The sequence below is a fragment of the Prionailurus viverrinus genome, chromosome F1, assembly GCF_022837055.1.
Source record: "Prionailurus viverrinus isolate Anna chromosome F1, UM_Priviv_1.0, whole genome shotgun sequence".
NCBI lineage: Eukaryota > Metazoa > Chordata > Mammalia > Carnivora > Felidae > Prionailurus > Prionailurus viverrinus.
The window spans coordinates 27,816,881-27,830,737 of record NC_062577.1 but is presented as its reverse complement, the minus strand read 5'-3'; the positions used below and the strand labels follow the sequence as shown (position 1 = coordinate 27,830,737).

Genomic DNA, 13,857 nt, shown 5'->3' with positions numbered 1-13,857 from the left:
TTAGTATTTTTAAATGCTGTGGGTGATACTGCTTTTTTGTTTTTTTTAATTATTTTTTTTAATGTTTATTTTTGAGAGACAGAGCATGAGTGGGGGAGGGGGGCAGAGAAAGAGAGGGGAGACACAGAATCCGAAGCCGGCTTCAGGCTTTGAGCTGTCAGCACAAAGCCCAACGCAGGGCTCAAACTCAGGAACCCTGAGGTCATAACCTGAGCTGAGGTTGGTCACTTAACTGACTGAGCCACCCAGGTGCCCCTGTTGTTTTTTATTTTTTATTTTTATTTTTATTTTTTTGAGCATATGTCCTGTGGGTCAAAACATGGAAGAACTTACCATTTTGTATTTTTCATTTGATTTTTTTATTGTAGGAAAACATACATAATATAAAATTGACCATTTTAACTACTTTTAAGTACACAATTTAGTGGCATTAAGTACATTCCCGTTTTATCCAGCCATCACCACCGTGTATGTATCTCAGAACTTTCTAATTATCCCAAATTGTAATTCTACACCCATTAAACAGTACCGTCTGTTTCCCGTCCCCCTTCCTCCCAGCCCCTAGTAACCACTGTTCTACTTTCTATCTCTATGAATTTGACTCTTTGAGGTCTCTCATAGAAGTGGAATCCTATAATATTCATTCATCCTTTTGTGTCTGGCTTAATTTCACTTATAACGTTTTCAAGGTTCATTCATACTATAGCATATATCAGAATTTCATTCCTTTTTAAGGCTGAATAATATTCCACTGTATGTATAGACCATATTTGGTTTAGCCATTCACCTGTCAGTGGACATTTGGGTGTTTCCACCTTTTGGCTATTGTGAACAATCTCATTATGAACATTGATGTGTAAACATCTGTTCAAGTCACTACTCTCATTTGATTTTATATTTTTATATGAAATTACCAGTGTCATTATTTTATGATGCTTTTTATAAGCAGGTTGTCAGTAAGTGTGATATAATGCCACCTATCTTAAGATAAGATATGAAAGTCTACCATTTCTATTACACAGAAGTAGAGTTAAGCTCCCGAAAAGTGAAAGAGAATGCCATCATTTTAGCAATTCAACTACGACATGAGTTAAAACTTTTTGAGACATAGTACTTTTCAACTTGTTATAACTGAACTCTTGATAACATATTTAAACTGCCTTTTAAACATTTACTTATTTAGTTAGTTATTTTAGAAAGAGAGCGTGAGTGGGGGAGGGGGCAGAGGGAGAGAGAGAGAGAGAGAGAGAGAGAAAGAGACAATCTTAAGCAGGCTCCATTGCTCAGCATGGAGCCTGACATGGGGCTCAATCCCACGCACGACCCTGGGATCATGACCTGAACCAAAATCAAGAGTGAGATGCTCAACCAACTGAACCACCCAGGCACCCCCTTTTAAACATTTTAAAACAGCTACAATTCCTGTTGTGTTTTGAGCCTCAAGTTTTTTCTATCATCTCTTATTTCAGTCATTGTGAACCACGATCGAGTTTTGCTTTCATATAATGGATATATTGAAGAATATAAAATTATAAATAATACTTACACTATGACCAGAAACACTATATTAGGACTTCATACATAGAACGCCCTCATTGAATTCGGTTGCCCATATTTATGAATCCAAGCAGAAAAAAATCTGACTGTATTAGTGAAAGGCTCTTGGCTTTGCAAGGGGCCCCTTGTAGCATCTTTATTTGACTCACTTAGGGAATGCTTTATAGCAGAAGCCAAGGCGTAAGCTGGATCATTTTTCTTCTTAAGAGTAATTGATTTAACCTCTGGGCTAGCTAAAGCTCTGGATAATGAAGCCTGGTATTTCAGGCTCTTTCTTTGAGGATTGTAGAAAATAATAGAAAGCCTTACAGTCGTGTCCTGGTCTCATCTCTGTGACTTACTAACATTTTTACCTTAATCAAAGAACAATATTCTAGACCTATTCCCCCACTTACAGAATGAAGGGGTAGGTAAGTTCTAAGCTCCACAGCATGTGGACTTTCTGATTTTCAGAGTGAGCTAAGTTGATAAACTAACATCGGAGAAAGACAAGGTGAGTGCAAATCTTAAATTAGTGCTTAACTGTTTCCTTATAATTTTGTTTTCTAGTAAATACCACATACTTGGGTCGCTGCCGTCTACCCTCTCAGCAGCATAGCCCTCAGTGGTTATGTGGCTATAAAAATTATAAATAGAATGCAATATTAAAAGGTTATTTCTCAGTGAGCTCTACACTGGAAAAGGAGAGTTGAAGGTCCAGAAAGAAGTACCAAGAGGTGAAAGGAGGTTCGGACACACCTACATTTGCTCACTTCTTAGACCTTTCTCAAAAGCTGTGGTGGTATTTCTACCCCTGTTGCCCTCATCCATCATCTGTTATGTGTTTATTTGACTCAGTTCTTTGGCAGGCATAATCAGAGTACAAAATTGATACTTTCTCTTCCTGTTTAATGCAGAACATTAACCTCTACCAGCCTAGGTAATTTGGACTTTTGAGTATTTGATGTCTACTCAGCTCATTTTAAGGATTTCATATGAAGTCCTTATGCTGAAGGGTTACTAAATGGTAAAAGCTGTGAAGTCAGCTCTTTCTAAATAAAGTTGTAAACATAAGAGCAGCAGGGAAATGGGAAGCAAAGTACTACGGTCACTTTTTGTGACTCGGAATCACTTGTTTTCTCAAGGACAGTAAATCGGAAACTGGAGAACAAGCTTCCTCTTTGGGAAGATTTACAGTAGTGGGGATATATAGTCAGATGGTGTGGCTTTGCATTTTTTGGCCTTATCCCATGACTTCTTTCCTTGATCCAGGGATCTCACCTCAGGGAGGAAGAGAGGCAGAAAAGATTTGTGGAGGTGGAAGAGAGAAAGTAACTTGAATGAGGTAGTCGAGGGAAATGAAGCAGGGCACTTGTCAGCCGTGCTGGCCCTGGTGTCTGGAGCACTAGAGAGTCTGCTTTGTGGAGCTAGATTTAAAGGGCAATCCTTTGTTCTTCTCCCAGGAAGAGGTAGGCAGAAAGTGAAACTATTCCTGCTATTCCAGGAAAAGAGATAGTGAACTGCCTTTTTGGAAAAGATTAAGTGACAAGCTTGTCAGAGTCTGTTCTGTCTCCATCTCCTTGCTGAAGACAGCTGGTACGGCTGGTAGAGGCCATGAGTGTCTGCAAAGAGTTACTGTGATTTCTTTGGGGCAGAAATCCCTCTCACTGAATGTTGCGAGAAAGAGTGACAAATGACGCTTTGAGTTGTTGGTATCCTGTCTTTGTAAGTCCCAAAGAAATTTCATACCAAAAGCTATCTCTCTAGTCATGTTGATCAAATTCTTCCTAGAGCTAATCCACAAGGCAGTAGTCCGACCAGCCTCACCAAAAAAAGGCAGATGTAAAGGGGTTCAAATCTATTTCAGCGGTAATGGTGTGGTGTGATGTTGCCTTTTTCACATGGGAGAGATCCATAAAATTGGCTCAAGAGTGACAGATAGAAAACAAGAAGAGAAGGAGGTGTAGGGTTGGCAAAACAAAAGAAAACTCATGCAACTATTTGGTCTCGTGGGCTTGTTCTGGAAAGAAAATGCGTTAAATATTTGAAGAATCTGTCTTCAGCAAAAAGATTCTGAATGACTGAGAGAACTTTAAAACCGAGTCTCCCCCCCCCCCCCCGTTACCATGCTCTCCCACTGTTTTCTCATTTTTTCTTTTTCCTCTCTTCGTCTCCTCTTCATCTACCCTTCTTCCCTGTTCTGGACTTCTCTGGTCACTGAACAAAAGAAATGGTGCCTATCTTCAAGGACCTTGTACAACCCAGGGGAAGGAAAGCATAAATAATAAGTAGGGCAGAATGTTGTAAGTGTTATAAGGTACAAATAGAGGTATGGTGAGCACACAAAGGAGAGATCTGAGGAACCACAGGAAAGCTTCTTGTATTGGAGCAGTAGCCTGAAGTTTGAATAGTATTTTTAAACATAAGGATTTTTTTTTTTTTTAAGATTTTGTTTGGGGAGAAGAAAAAATTCCAGGGGAACAACAACAACAACAACAACAACAAAAAAACAACCCAAACCCAAAAACAATTGTGTGCAAAAAAACCTGGAGATGGGGAAAAGTGAAGCTGTGCATATTGTTTTGGCTGGTGTGTAGATACATGCATTTGAAAGGCAAGTTGGGGCCAGAGGCATTAGATGCCTGGCTGAGACGTTTGAGTTTCATTCTCTAGGTTGTAGGGAACTAGTGAAAGTTCTTAGCTGACGTTATTGCAGCCTGCTGTTGAAAAGATAATTTTAGGGTTAGAATGGAGAATAAATTGGAGAGAGCATGGTTAGAGGCAGAGAGATCAGTTCGGAGTTATTGCAGAAATTCAGGCAAGAGATAAAGTCCTGAATGAAGGTGGTAGAAAACAAAGGAGGGGGTACATCATCGTCCTCTTGTCCATGTCTCTTGTGTATAGAGTAGAGTTTCCCTATCAAATAATTGCTTTCCTTGTTTCTTGAAGCCAGTTTATACTAGGAGATTATGGATTTGTTGTTTTTAAAATCACCCCCAAGGAATCTCCAGAGAGACAAACCATTGGTTGATAATGATATTGACTGTTCATAGCTTAAAACCCCCCAGGTCCCAACTCCATTTCTTTTTATCATTTTGTGGCACTCCTTCCCATCCTTTGCTTTTAAATAGTGGGTTTGCTTTTATATGGCTAGTCCTCCATTCTCGCTCTTAGAAGGCATTACATCCTGCCAGGTGACTGCTCTTTGTCCCAGACCTCTGACACACATTTAGCTTAGCTCAGTGGTTGTCAAAAAGTGGTCCCAATCTGGGTCAAGGGAATAGGGTGATTTTTACTGTTCTTGCAACTTTTCTTCAAGTTTGAAATGATTGCCAAATACAGAAGTTTTCAGCAAAATGAAAGAAAAAGTGATCCTCAGACCATCAACATTAGCACCATGTGGGAACTTGTTAGAAATGCAAATTCTCAGGCCCTGTCTCGAATCTACTGACTCAGAACTCGGGGGGGGGGGGGGGGGGGGGGAAGGTGCTGACACAGACAGGAGTCTGTCTTAAGCTCTTCCTGGTGATTCTGATGCATGGTTAAATTTGAGGACCACTGGCTTAGTTTAATGGAAACTCATTGCCCCTGCCTTGTATGATCTTATGCAACCCTCCTTGTGATACGTGTTTTGGGTTTGAAGACATCTCCCGACACTTAGAATGTTTCCCAGGAGGCTGGCCCAGGGAGGCCTTGCGTCAACGGGACTCACCCGAAGTGAGGACAGGAGGAAGGGAAATGGCAAGGGGAATAGCCAATTGCATAAAGAAAAAGAGGGGGTGAGAGGAGGAGCTCAGGAGGAGTGATTCGGTTCCCTCAGAGACATGCAGCCAATCCTGTCTCGGTTATCTGGATTCAAATAACCCACTCTTTGTTATAGATAGTGCTCTTCTCTGAAATCCCTTTTTGAAATAGAATAAACACCGCATTATACTGACAGTTCTTTTCGTTACGCGTTGTATACCTTTGGGTTATTTGCTCCTTCTTAAAGCAGAGCCACAGCAGAAATTTAGTATTTACTCCCTGCGTTGTCCAAAATCTGAATGTGAAGGTGCTAAGCTAAGTTTAGGAAAGACACCAGAATGTTCTCATCGGATTCTGAAGTGCGGCAGAGCTCTCTCAGCGAAGAGAATAAAGAGTATTCTCTTTAGAACCGAGGGACCCAGCTGGGGGTGCTTTCTCGGTGGACTCGGCTCTGCCTTTTGAAAATGGGCATCAGGCTTCACAGGAGGGAAGTGAAATATCCTAGATGTTCCCTGAAGGTTAAGTGTGTGCATGGGTGGGGGTAGGGGTGGGGGGGTGCTGTGAGGGGGGTCATCCACTGTCCTCTTACTCTTCACTTTAAGGCTCTGTTGTTTATAAGGTACCTCGATTATTAGGTAAGATGATTCATAAAGTTTATTTTGACCAAATGGATATTTGACCGCTCGTGAGCACGTGCAGAATGTTTAGATAATTTTGCCTTTTCAGTAGGTGGGATTTCAGGGACGGCGGGTGTTTCATCTGTCTCTGTGCTCTCACTATGCCCGGACTCAGCCTCACATTGCTTAAAGTGCCATCGACAGGACATGCTTCAAGCTTTTTCCAGGGGTGGGCAGGGGTTCCCGCTAATGCCCACCCCTCCCCTCGCACCGCCCCTGATGGTGACGAGGGGCACACCGCGGTGGTTCCGGTTAGGGAGGATGGGATCTGGTGAACAGAGAGAGGCCACCTTGCCCCTGAAAGAATCAACTCTCCTGTTGGGAAATGACCTTTGGGGCTCTTTCCCCGGATCTTCTGACTGCAGAGGCCAGTACTCTTTTGGGTGTAGGGCCCTGAGCAGCTCTTGGCAAATGTGATATGGGCAGAGGGGATGCTGCATAGAACTTGATATTTTGAGAAAGATGAAATGCTGCCTGCTTCTTATACTCTCACCTCTTCAGGCCCTAAGCTTAACTCAGTTCAACACCCCCTGCCCCCTGCCAGGCCATACTTCTGCCTAATAATGATGCCAGTGGTACCTGAAGACTCACTCAGGCTAGGTTCACTTCGGCATCAAAAGTGACTGTAGGGCACAGGGCTTCCTTTCACCTGTACCCTATTCCTGGGGCCAAAACACCGCAGTTGTCCTTTCTTGATTGTAAGCATCTCCCCCAGACTGCCGGTCTGGGTCTCACCCTCACCGCTTAGTTGGCCTTCCTGGCGCTGGTGAGTCTTGGCACCCAGAAAGCCGAAAGCAACAGCCATCCTGATGCTGCCACTCTCCGTCCCTCTGCTGCAGATTGAAGCTATATCCAGTAGCTTATCTCCACTGTGGGCTATCATGGTTTGCGGGAGAGGAGGGGTGAGCGTCGCTGCCTGCTGCAGCTGTCTCCTTTTGAATCAGCTACCCCCGCTCCCCAGGTGCCAAAATAGCTCGCTGGGTTGAGAACGCTCCCCATCTCTACCTCTCCCGCCCATTGCAGCGCTGGTAGCAGCTTTCCAACGAGCCTTTTGTTGCGGAAGCTCTAAATCCATGGTAGGGAAATTACCAAGAGACCCTTCCACCGTCTGCCCTCCCTCCCCTTGCTCCGTCTCTTTCTTTCCTTCCTTTGTCTCCTTCCGTAGCTAGGGTCAGAATCCCTAGCCAGACTGAGAACATGGTTGCTATTCCAGGACCCAGATGCCAATATGTGGCAGCATCTGGCTTATTGGCAAGCGTCGCCAGCAGTTGTGCTGGCTGTGTCTAGGCCTGTCATGTGGCTGAGCCTGCTAATGGGGGCCCTGTCACAAAATGGAGTTTCTTTGAGAATATGGTCTCAACCAACGAGCCCACCAGAAAAGCAGTGAGCTGTACTGAGAGGACATGAATTATTGGACAGGGTGACTGCCTACTGTAGCTTTGATGCTGATCCTGGACCGTTCCGCAGAAATCCCTGTTTTATGTTGTTGGAGTCTGCTCCTCCTGTAACCTTAACTTCTTCCTGTTAGTGTTTCAGGTGCCTTAAGGCATGGAGCTCCTTGAAAGAGAAACACAAATCACGAAAAACGTTGAGATAAAATCCTGCTCCTCAGAGGCGCCTGTTTGGCACGGGGAGCGCATGATAACAGCTTGCTTTAGAAAGGTGACATTTCTGCTGAAGGCTGAATAATAAAAAATGCATTTTTAAAAACTCAGCTCTTCTGTGTCTTCTGATGGTTGACTTTTGAAGTGAAGGCCATTTCTTCAATGTGAAGGGTCAGTTTCCAGGCTAGCCTCTCCAACCCCCAAACAAGGGCCTATTAACTCTTGTCATCACTGATGAGACTGAGGAACTTTTAAAGTTAATTATCACATAATAGGGCTGTTAGTACTTTTTTCCAAGGTGCAAACACAGAGTGCTCAGAATGTGTCAAGCACTGTCGGAGGCGGAGGCGTTGAGGGGCAGAGACAGATGAAGAGCATGTGATTCCTGCCCCCGTGATGCAGGTCGTTGGTGACCAGAGTGCATATACCTCCATTATATTCTTTCTTCCCTACAGCCTATACAGTCGGACAGGGCGGGTGATATGCTTGTGTTTTACAAATGGAGAAACTCAAATCCCAAGAAGTTGATTTGCCCCAGTTGGCGTGACAAGCTAATAAGAGCTGTGATTGGAAACTAAGTAGTTGTAGTTCTGCTTCATTGAGTGGATGTGTATTGCATTCTCAGGTTACGAACTCCGAAAGGCAGAAGCTGTGTCTTTAACTTTTTGCAACCTGCCCCCAATTAGCAGCCTCCACTCAACACATGGCCCCCTTTCTATACATCTCTCCCAGACACACACACACACACACACAAATTTATATATATATATATATATATATATATATACACACATATATATATAAATGATGTATGTATTTATGTATAAATACAGGGGCTCTTTACAAACTGAAGCCAAGTTTTCCCTGTGACTTGCTGAAAGGAAGGAACCAAAAGGAAGAACATAGCAAAAATCAGCTTGAATTAAAAGATGATAATGATCTGGGAAGATGGTGGTGGTAATGGCAGTAGCCTACCACCTACATAATCCCACATAAAAACATACAGAGACATGTAGTAAAATCAAAATTGATAGACCACCACTACAACAAAACCAGGTGACAGGATGCCACAAATCTCAAAATGCAAGTATTTGGGGACAAAATACCAGTAACCATAAGACTTGCATGAGATGGGCATCTGTGTGGGAGACAAAAAGAAGCCACAGTATAGCTCTTCACTGTGTCTGAGAACAGCACCCCAAATAGCCAACCCCAAATAGTTTCACTAGGAAACTCAGACCAATTTGAGAACAGCAGCTGAAGGTGAAGGCATGTTGCCTGTTCTAATACCCGCTGAGCGCAAAGGGCTTGTCATAAGGGATTAAAGGCGCCGGCCCTTTGAACCCTCAAAATTGACCGGCCAGAGCTGCCTTCTAGTATTGGGCCCTTCACTGGGAAGTTACTGGGAATGGTATCAAAATTGAACTGGGTAGGGGCAAGAGAAAGGCCCAATTCAAAGGAAGGGAAGAACAGCCAGGAAATTTCAAAGCAATGTGTCATTTTTTTTTTTTTTTAACAGTTCACACAAACAACAGAAGAGGGAGCTCTGTGAAGTTAGAGCTTTTTAAAAAATTTAGCTTGATTCATTCTCATAGTTTAGGAAAACTAATTTCACGTTAAAAATGCACAACAGAAGAGAATCAACATCAAGTCCCATGCAAAGTTATTGTAAGAGAAAGAGAATTAGGATTAGAATAATATGAACAGTGAAAATATTCCAGGGGTGCCTGGGTGGCTCAGTCGATTGAGAGTCCGACTGTGGATTTCGGCTCAGGTGATGATCTCACAATTCATGGGATCAAGCCCCATGTCGGGCTCTGAGCCGACCGTGTGGAGTCTGCTTGGGATGGGATTCCTGCTTGGGATGGGTTCTCTCTCTCCCTCTGGCTCTCTGCCCCTCCCCCACTCACATGCTTGTTCTCTGTCTCAAAATAAATAAATGAACTTTTAAAAGTAATTCCAGAAATATGTGCTTACAAAATAGACCAAAATTAATTTACTACTCCAAAATGAACTGAAGGACATTAAGAAAGTTAAATAAGACATGAAAGAATAACCCAAGTTGTAATTAGAAAATTCAGAAATGAGGTGGTAACTCAGGAGGGAATGAGAAATAAAAGAAAAAATTATTTTAGAAACAAAGACTAAACTAGAAAGGCCATAAGAGTGAATGAACACAACAGATAATGCCTTAAGAGAAATGTGATAGGAAAACAACTTTTTAATTGAAGGCTTAAAATTTTTTTCAGGTTCACAGAAAAACTAAAGGGAAGGTACAGAGATTGCCCTTATGCCCTTTGCCCTGCATGTGCATAGCCTCCCCCATTATCAGTATAGCCCACCAGAGGGGTACCTTTGTTAAAATTGGTGAACCTATTTTGCCACTTTGTCATAATCACCCAAAGTCCATAGTTTGTATTATGGTTCACTCTTGGTGTGGTACGTGCCTACCAGTTTGGACGAATGTGTAATGACATGTATCCATCGTTATGGTATAAAGACTATTTTCATGACTCAAAAAATCCTCTGTGCTCTGCCTGCTCATTCTTCCCCACCCACGTCTCACCTCTCCCCCCACCCACGCCACACCTGGTAACCACTGAATTTTACCATCTCCATGGTTTTTCTTTTTCCAGAATTTCACATAGTTGGAATTGTATATTATGTAGCCTTTTCGGATTGACACCTTTCTCCTAGTAATTTGCTTCCTCCACATCTTCAGGGCTTGGTAGCTCATTTCTTCTTAAGTGCTGAGTAATATTCCATTGTCTAGATGTGCTACAGTTTATCGATCCATTCACCTACTGAGGGTCATCCTGGATACCACCAAGTTTTCCGATTATGAATAAAGCTATAAACATCTGTGTGCACGTTTTTGTGTGGACATAAGTTTTCAACTCCCTTGAGTAAGTAAAAGGGAGCACTATCACTGGATTGTATGGAAGAGTATGCCCATTGGGCATTCCCACCAGCAATAAGGTGATTTCCTGTCGCTCCACATCCTCACCAGCATTTGGTGGTGTTAGTGTCCTAGACTTGGGTCATTCTGACAGGTGTGTAGTGGTATGTCATCGTTTTAATTTGCATTTCCTGATGACCTATGATGTTGGGCATCTTTTCATATACTTACTTGCCATCTTTATATCTTTTTTTGGTGAGATGCCTGTTGAAGTCTTCGGCCCATTTTTTAATTGAGTTGTTCACTTTCTTATTGTTGAGTTTTAAGAGTTCTTTGTGTATTTTGGTGAGCAGTCTTTTTATCAGATATGTCTTTTGCAAATAGTTTTTCCCAGTCTGTGGCTTGTCTTCTCATTCTCTTGACATTGTCTTTCACAGAGCAGGAGCTTTGCATTTTAATGAAGTTAAGTTTATCAATTACTTCTTTCACGGATTGTGCTTTTGGTGTTGTATACTGAAGTCATTGCCATACCCAAGGTCATCTAGGTTTCTTTTCCTATGTTGTACTCTAGGAGTTTTATAGTTTGTATTTTACATTTAGGTCTGTGATCCGTCTTTAGTTAGTTTTTGTAAAGGATATAAACTCTACGTCTAGATTTTTCTTTTTTTCCCCTTCCTCCCTTCCTTCTTCTCTCCCTTCCTCCCTCCTCTCTTCCTCTTTCTCTCTTTCATGCAGATGTCCAGTTGTTCTAGCACTATTTGTTGAAAAAACTATCCTTTCTCCATTCTATTGCCTTGGTTCCTTTGTCAAAGATCGGTTGACTTATTTACATGGTTCTATTTCTGGGCTGTGTGTTCCGTTCCATTCATCTATTTGACTGTTCATTTGACACCACTGTGTTGTCTTGGTTACTGTAACTTCATACTAAGGCTTCAAGTGGTCTAATGTTGTTGTTCTTCAATATTGTGTTCACTATTCTATGTATTTTGCCCATCCCTGTAAACTTTAGAATCACTTTGTTGATATCCACAAAAATAACTTGCTGAGATTTTGATCAGGGTTGCATTGAATCTATAGATCAATGTGGGGAGAATGGACACCTTGACAGTATTGAGCCTTCCTATCCATGAATATGGAATGTCTTTCCATTTATTTATTTATTCATTTGATTTCATTCATTAGAGTTTTCCTTACATAGATATTGTGCTTTTTTTGTTCAGTTTATACTTAAGTATATAATTTGGGGGGGGGGGGGTGGTGCTAATATAAATGTTATTGTGTTTTTAATTTCAAATTCTACTTACTCCTGCTGGTATATAGGAAATTGTATCCTGAAACCTTGCTGTAGTTATTAGTTCCAAGAGACTTTTGGTGATTTTTTTCAAACTTTTAAAATAGATGCCCATGTCATTTGTGAACAAATAGTTTTATTTCTTCCTGTCTCAACTGAACTTTTGTTTCTTTTTCTTGTATTATTGCATTAGCTAGACCTTCTAGTATGATGTTGAGAGTAGTGATGAGAGGAGACATCCTTACCTTGTACCTGATCTTAGCTGGAAAGCTTTGAATTTCTCACTATTAAGTATAATGTTAGCTGTAGGTTTTTTGTAAATGTTCACTATCAAGCTGAGGATTCTTCCCCTCAATTCCTACTTCACTAAGACTTTTTATCATGAATTTTGTCCACATTTACTGATATGATTGTATCGTTGTCATATTGTGATTTTTCTTTTTTAACCTGTTGATGTGATGGATTCATTAGTTTATTTTTGAATGTTAACTTGCATACCTGGAATAAATCTCATTTGGACATGGTGTATAAGTATTTTTATACATTTTTGAGATGCATTTTCTATTATTTTGTTGAGAAGTTTTGCATCTATGTTCATGAGAGATATTGGTCTGTAATTATTGGAATATCTTTGTCTGGTTTTGTTATTAGAATAATGCTGGCCTCATAGAATGAGTTGGGAAGTATTCCCTCTGCTTCTGTATTCTGGAAGAGGTTGCAGGTAATTGGTACAATTTCTTCCTAATTGTTTGATAGAATTCACCAGTGAACCCATTTGGGCCTAGTGCTTTCTGTTTCAGAAGTCTGTTAATTACTGATTATTATTGATTCAATTTATTTAATAGATACAGGCCTATTCAGATTATCTAGTTTTTCTTGTATGAATTTTGGCAAGTTGTGTCTTTCAAGGAATTGGTCCATTTTCATCTACGTTGGCAAATTTGTGGGCATAGGGTTGTTCATAGTATACCTTTATTATCCTTTAAATGTTTATAAGGTCTGTAGTAATATCCCCTTTTTCATTTCTGATACTAGTAATTTTTGTCCTCTCTCTTTTTGTCTGGTGAGATGCTTCCAGATTTTATTGATCTTTTCGAAGAATCAGGTTTTATTTTTATTTTTTTTCTGTTAGCTTCCTGTTTTCAATGTCATTGATTTCTGCTCTAATTTTTATTATTTACTTCAGCTTACTTTGGATTTAATTTGCTATTCTTTTTATAGTTTCCTAAGATAGAAAGTTAGATGATCGATTTTAGATCATATATGCATCCAATGTTGTAAATTCTTTCTAAGTACTTTCACTGCATCCCACAAATTTTGGCTAAGTTGTATTTTCATTTAGTTCAAAATATTTTAAAATTTCTTTGGGGATATCTTCTTTGACCCATGAGTTATTTAGAAATGTTTTTTGTTTGTTAAAGTCCATATATTTTGAGATTGTCCAATCATCTTTTGTTACTGATTTAATTAATATTTATATTATAGGGGTGCCTGGGTGGCTTAGTCGGTTAAGCGTCTCCCTTCGGCTCAAGGTCATGATCTCAGAGTTCGTGAGTTTGAGCCCCGCATCTGGCTCTGTGCTGACAGCTCAGAGCCTGGAGCCTGTTTCAGATTCTGTGTCTCCCTCTCTCTGCCCCTCCCCTGCTCACACTCTGTCTCTCTCTCTCTCTCTCTCCAAAATAAATAAACATTAAAAAATTAAAAATATATATATTTATATTATATATTTTATATCATCTTTATACTTATTTAATTTTATTGTGGTTTGAAAGCAGACATATGATTTCTGTCTCTTAAATTTGTTTTATTGCAAGGAATGTGGTCTATCTTGGTGAATGTTCCATGTGAGTTTGAGAAGGATATATATTCTGCTGTTGTTGGATGAAGTAGTCTATAGATGTCAATTATATCCAGTTGTTTGATGGTGGTGTTGAGTTCAACTTTGTCTTTACTAATTTTCTGCCAGCTGGTTCTGATAGAGGGATGTCAAACCCTGCAACTATGTTAGTGGATTCATCTGTTTCTCTTTGCAATTCTATTAGTTTTTGCCTCACATAGTTTGACGCTCTGTTTTTAGGCACATACACATTAAAGATTATAACATCT

At 40.7% G+C, this 13,857-nt stretch overlaps 1 protein-coding gene across 4 annotated transcripts in view; it reads left to right on the top strand.

The window, feature by feature from the left end:
• RPS6KC1 (ribosomal protein S6 kinase C1) overlaps window positions 1-13,857 on the top strand; it is a 380,719-nt gene that overhangs the window by 180,141 nt on the left and 186,721 nt on the right. Inside the window, exon 16 of one of the 4 annotated variants that reach the window (XM_047840897.1) lies at window positions 7,486-7,559. The exons of the other annotated variants lie outside the window; for them this stretch is intronic. Within the exon in view, the coding sequence (XP_047696853.1) occupies window positions 7,486-7,502 (17 nt within the window). The 3' untranslated portion in view covers window positions 7,503-7,559. Of the gene's footprint in view, window positions 1-7,485; window positions 7,560-13,857 lie in introns of those variants that run through there. 4 annotated transcript variants of the gene reach the window in all.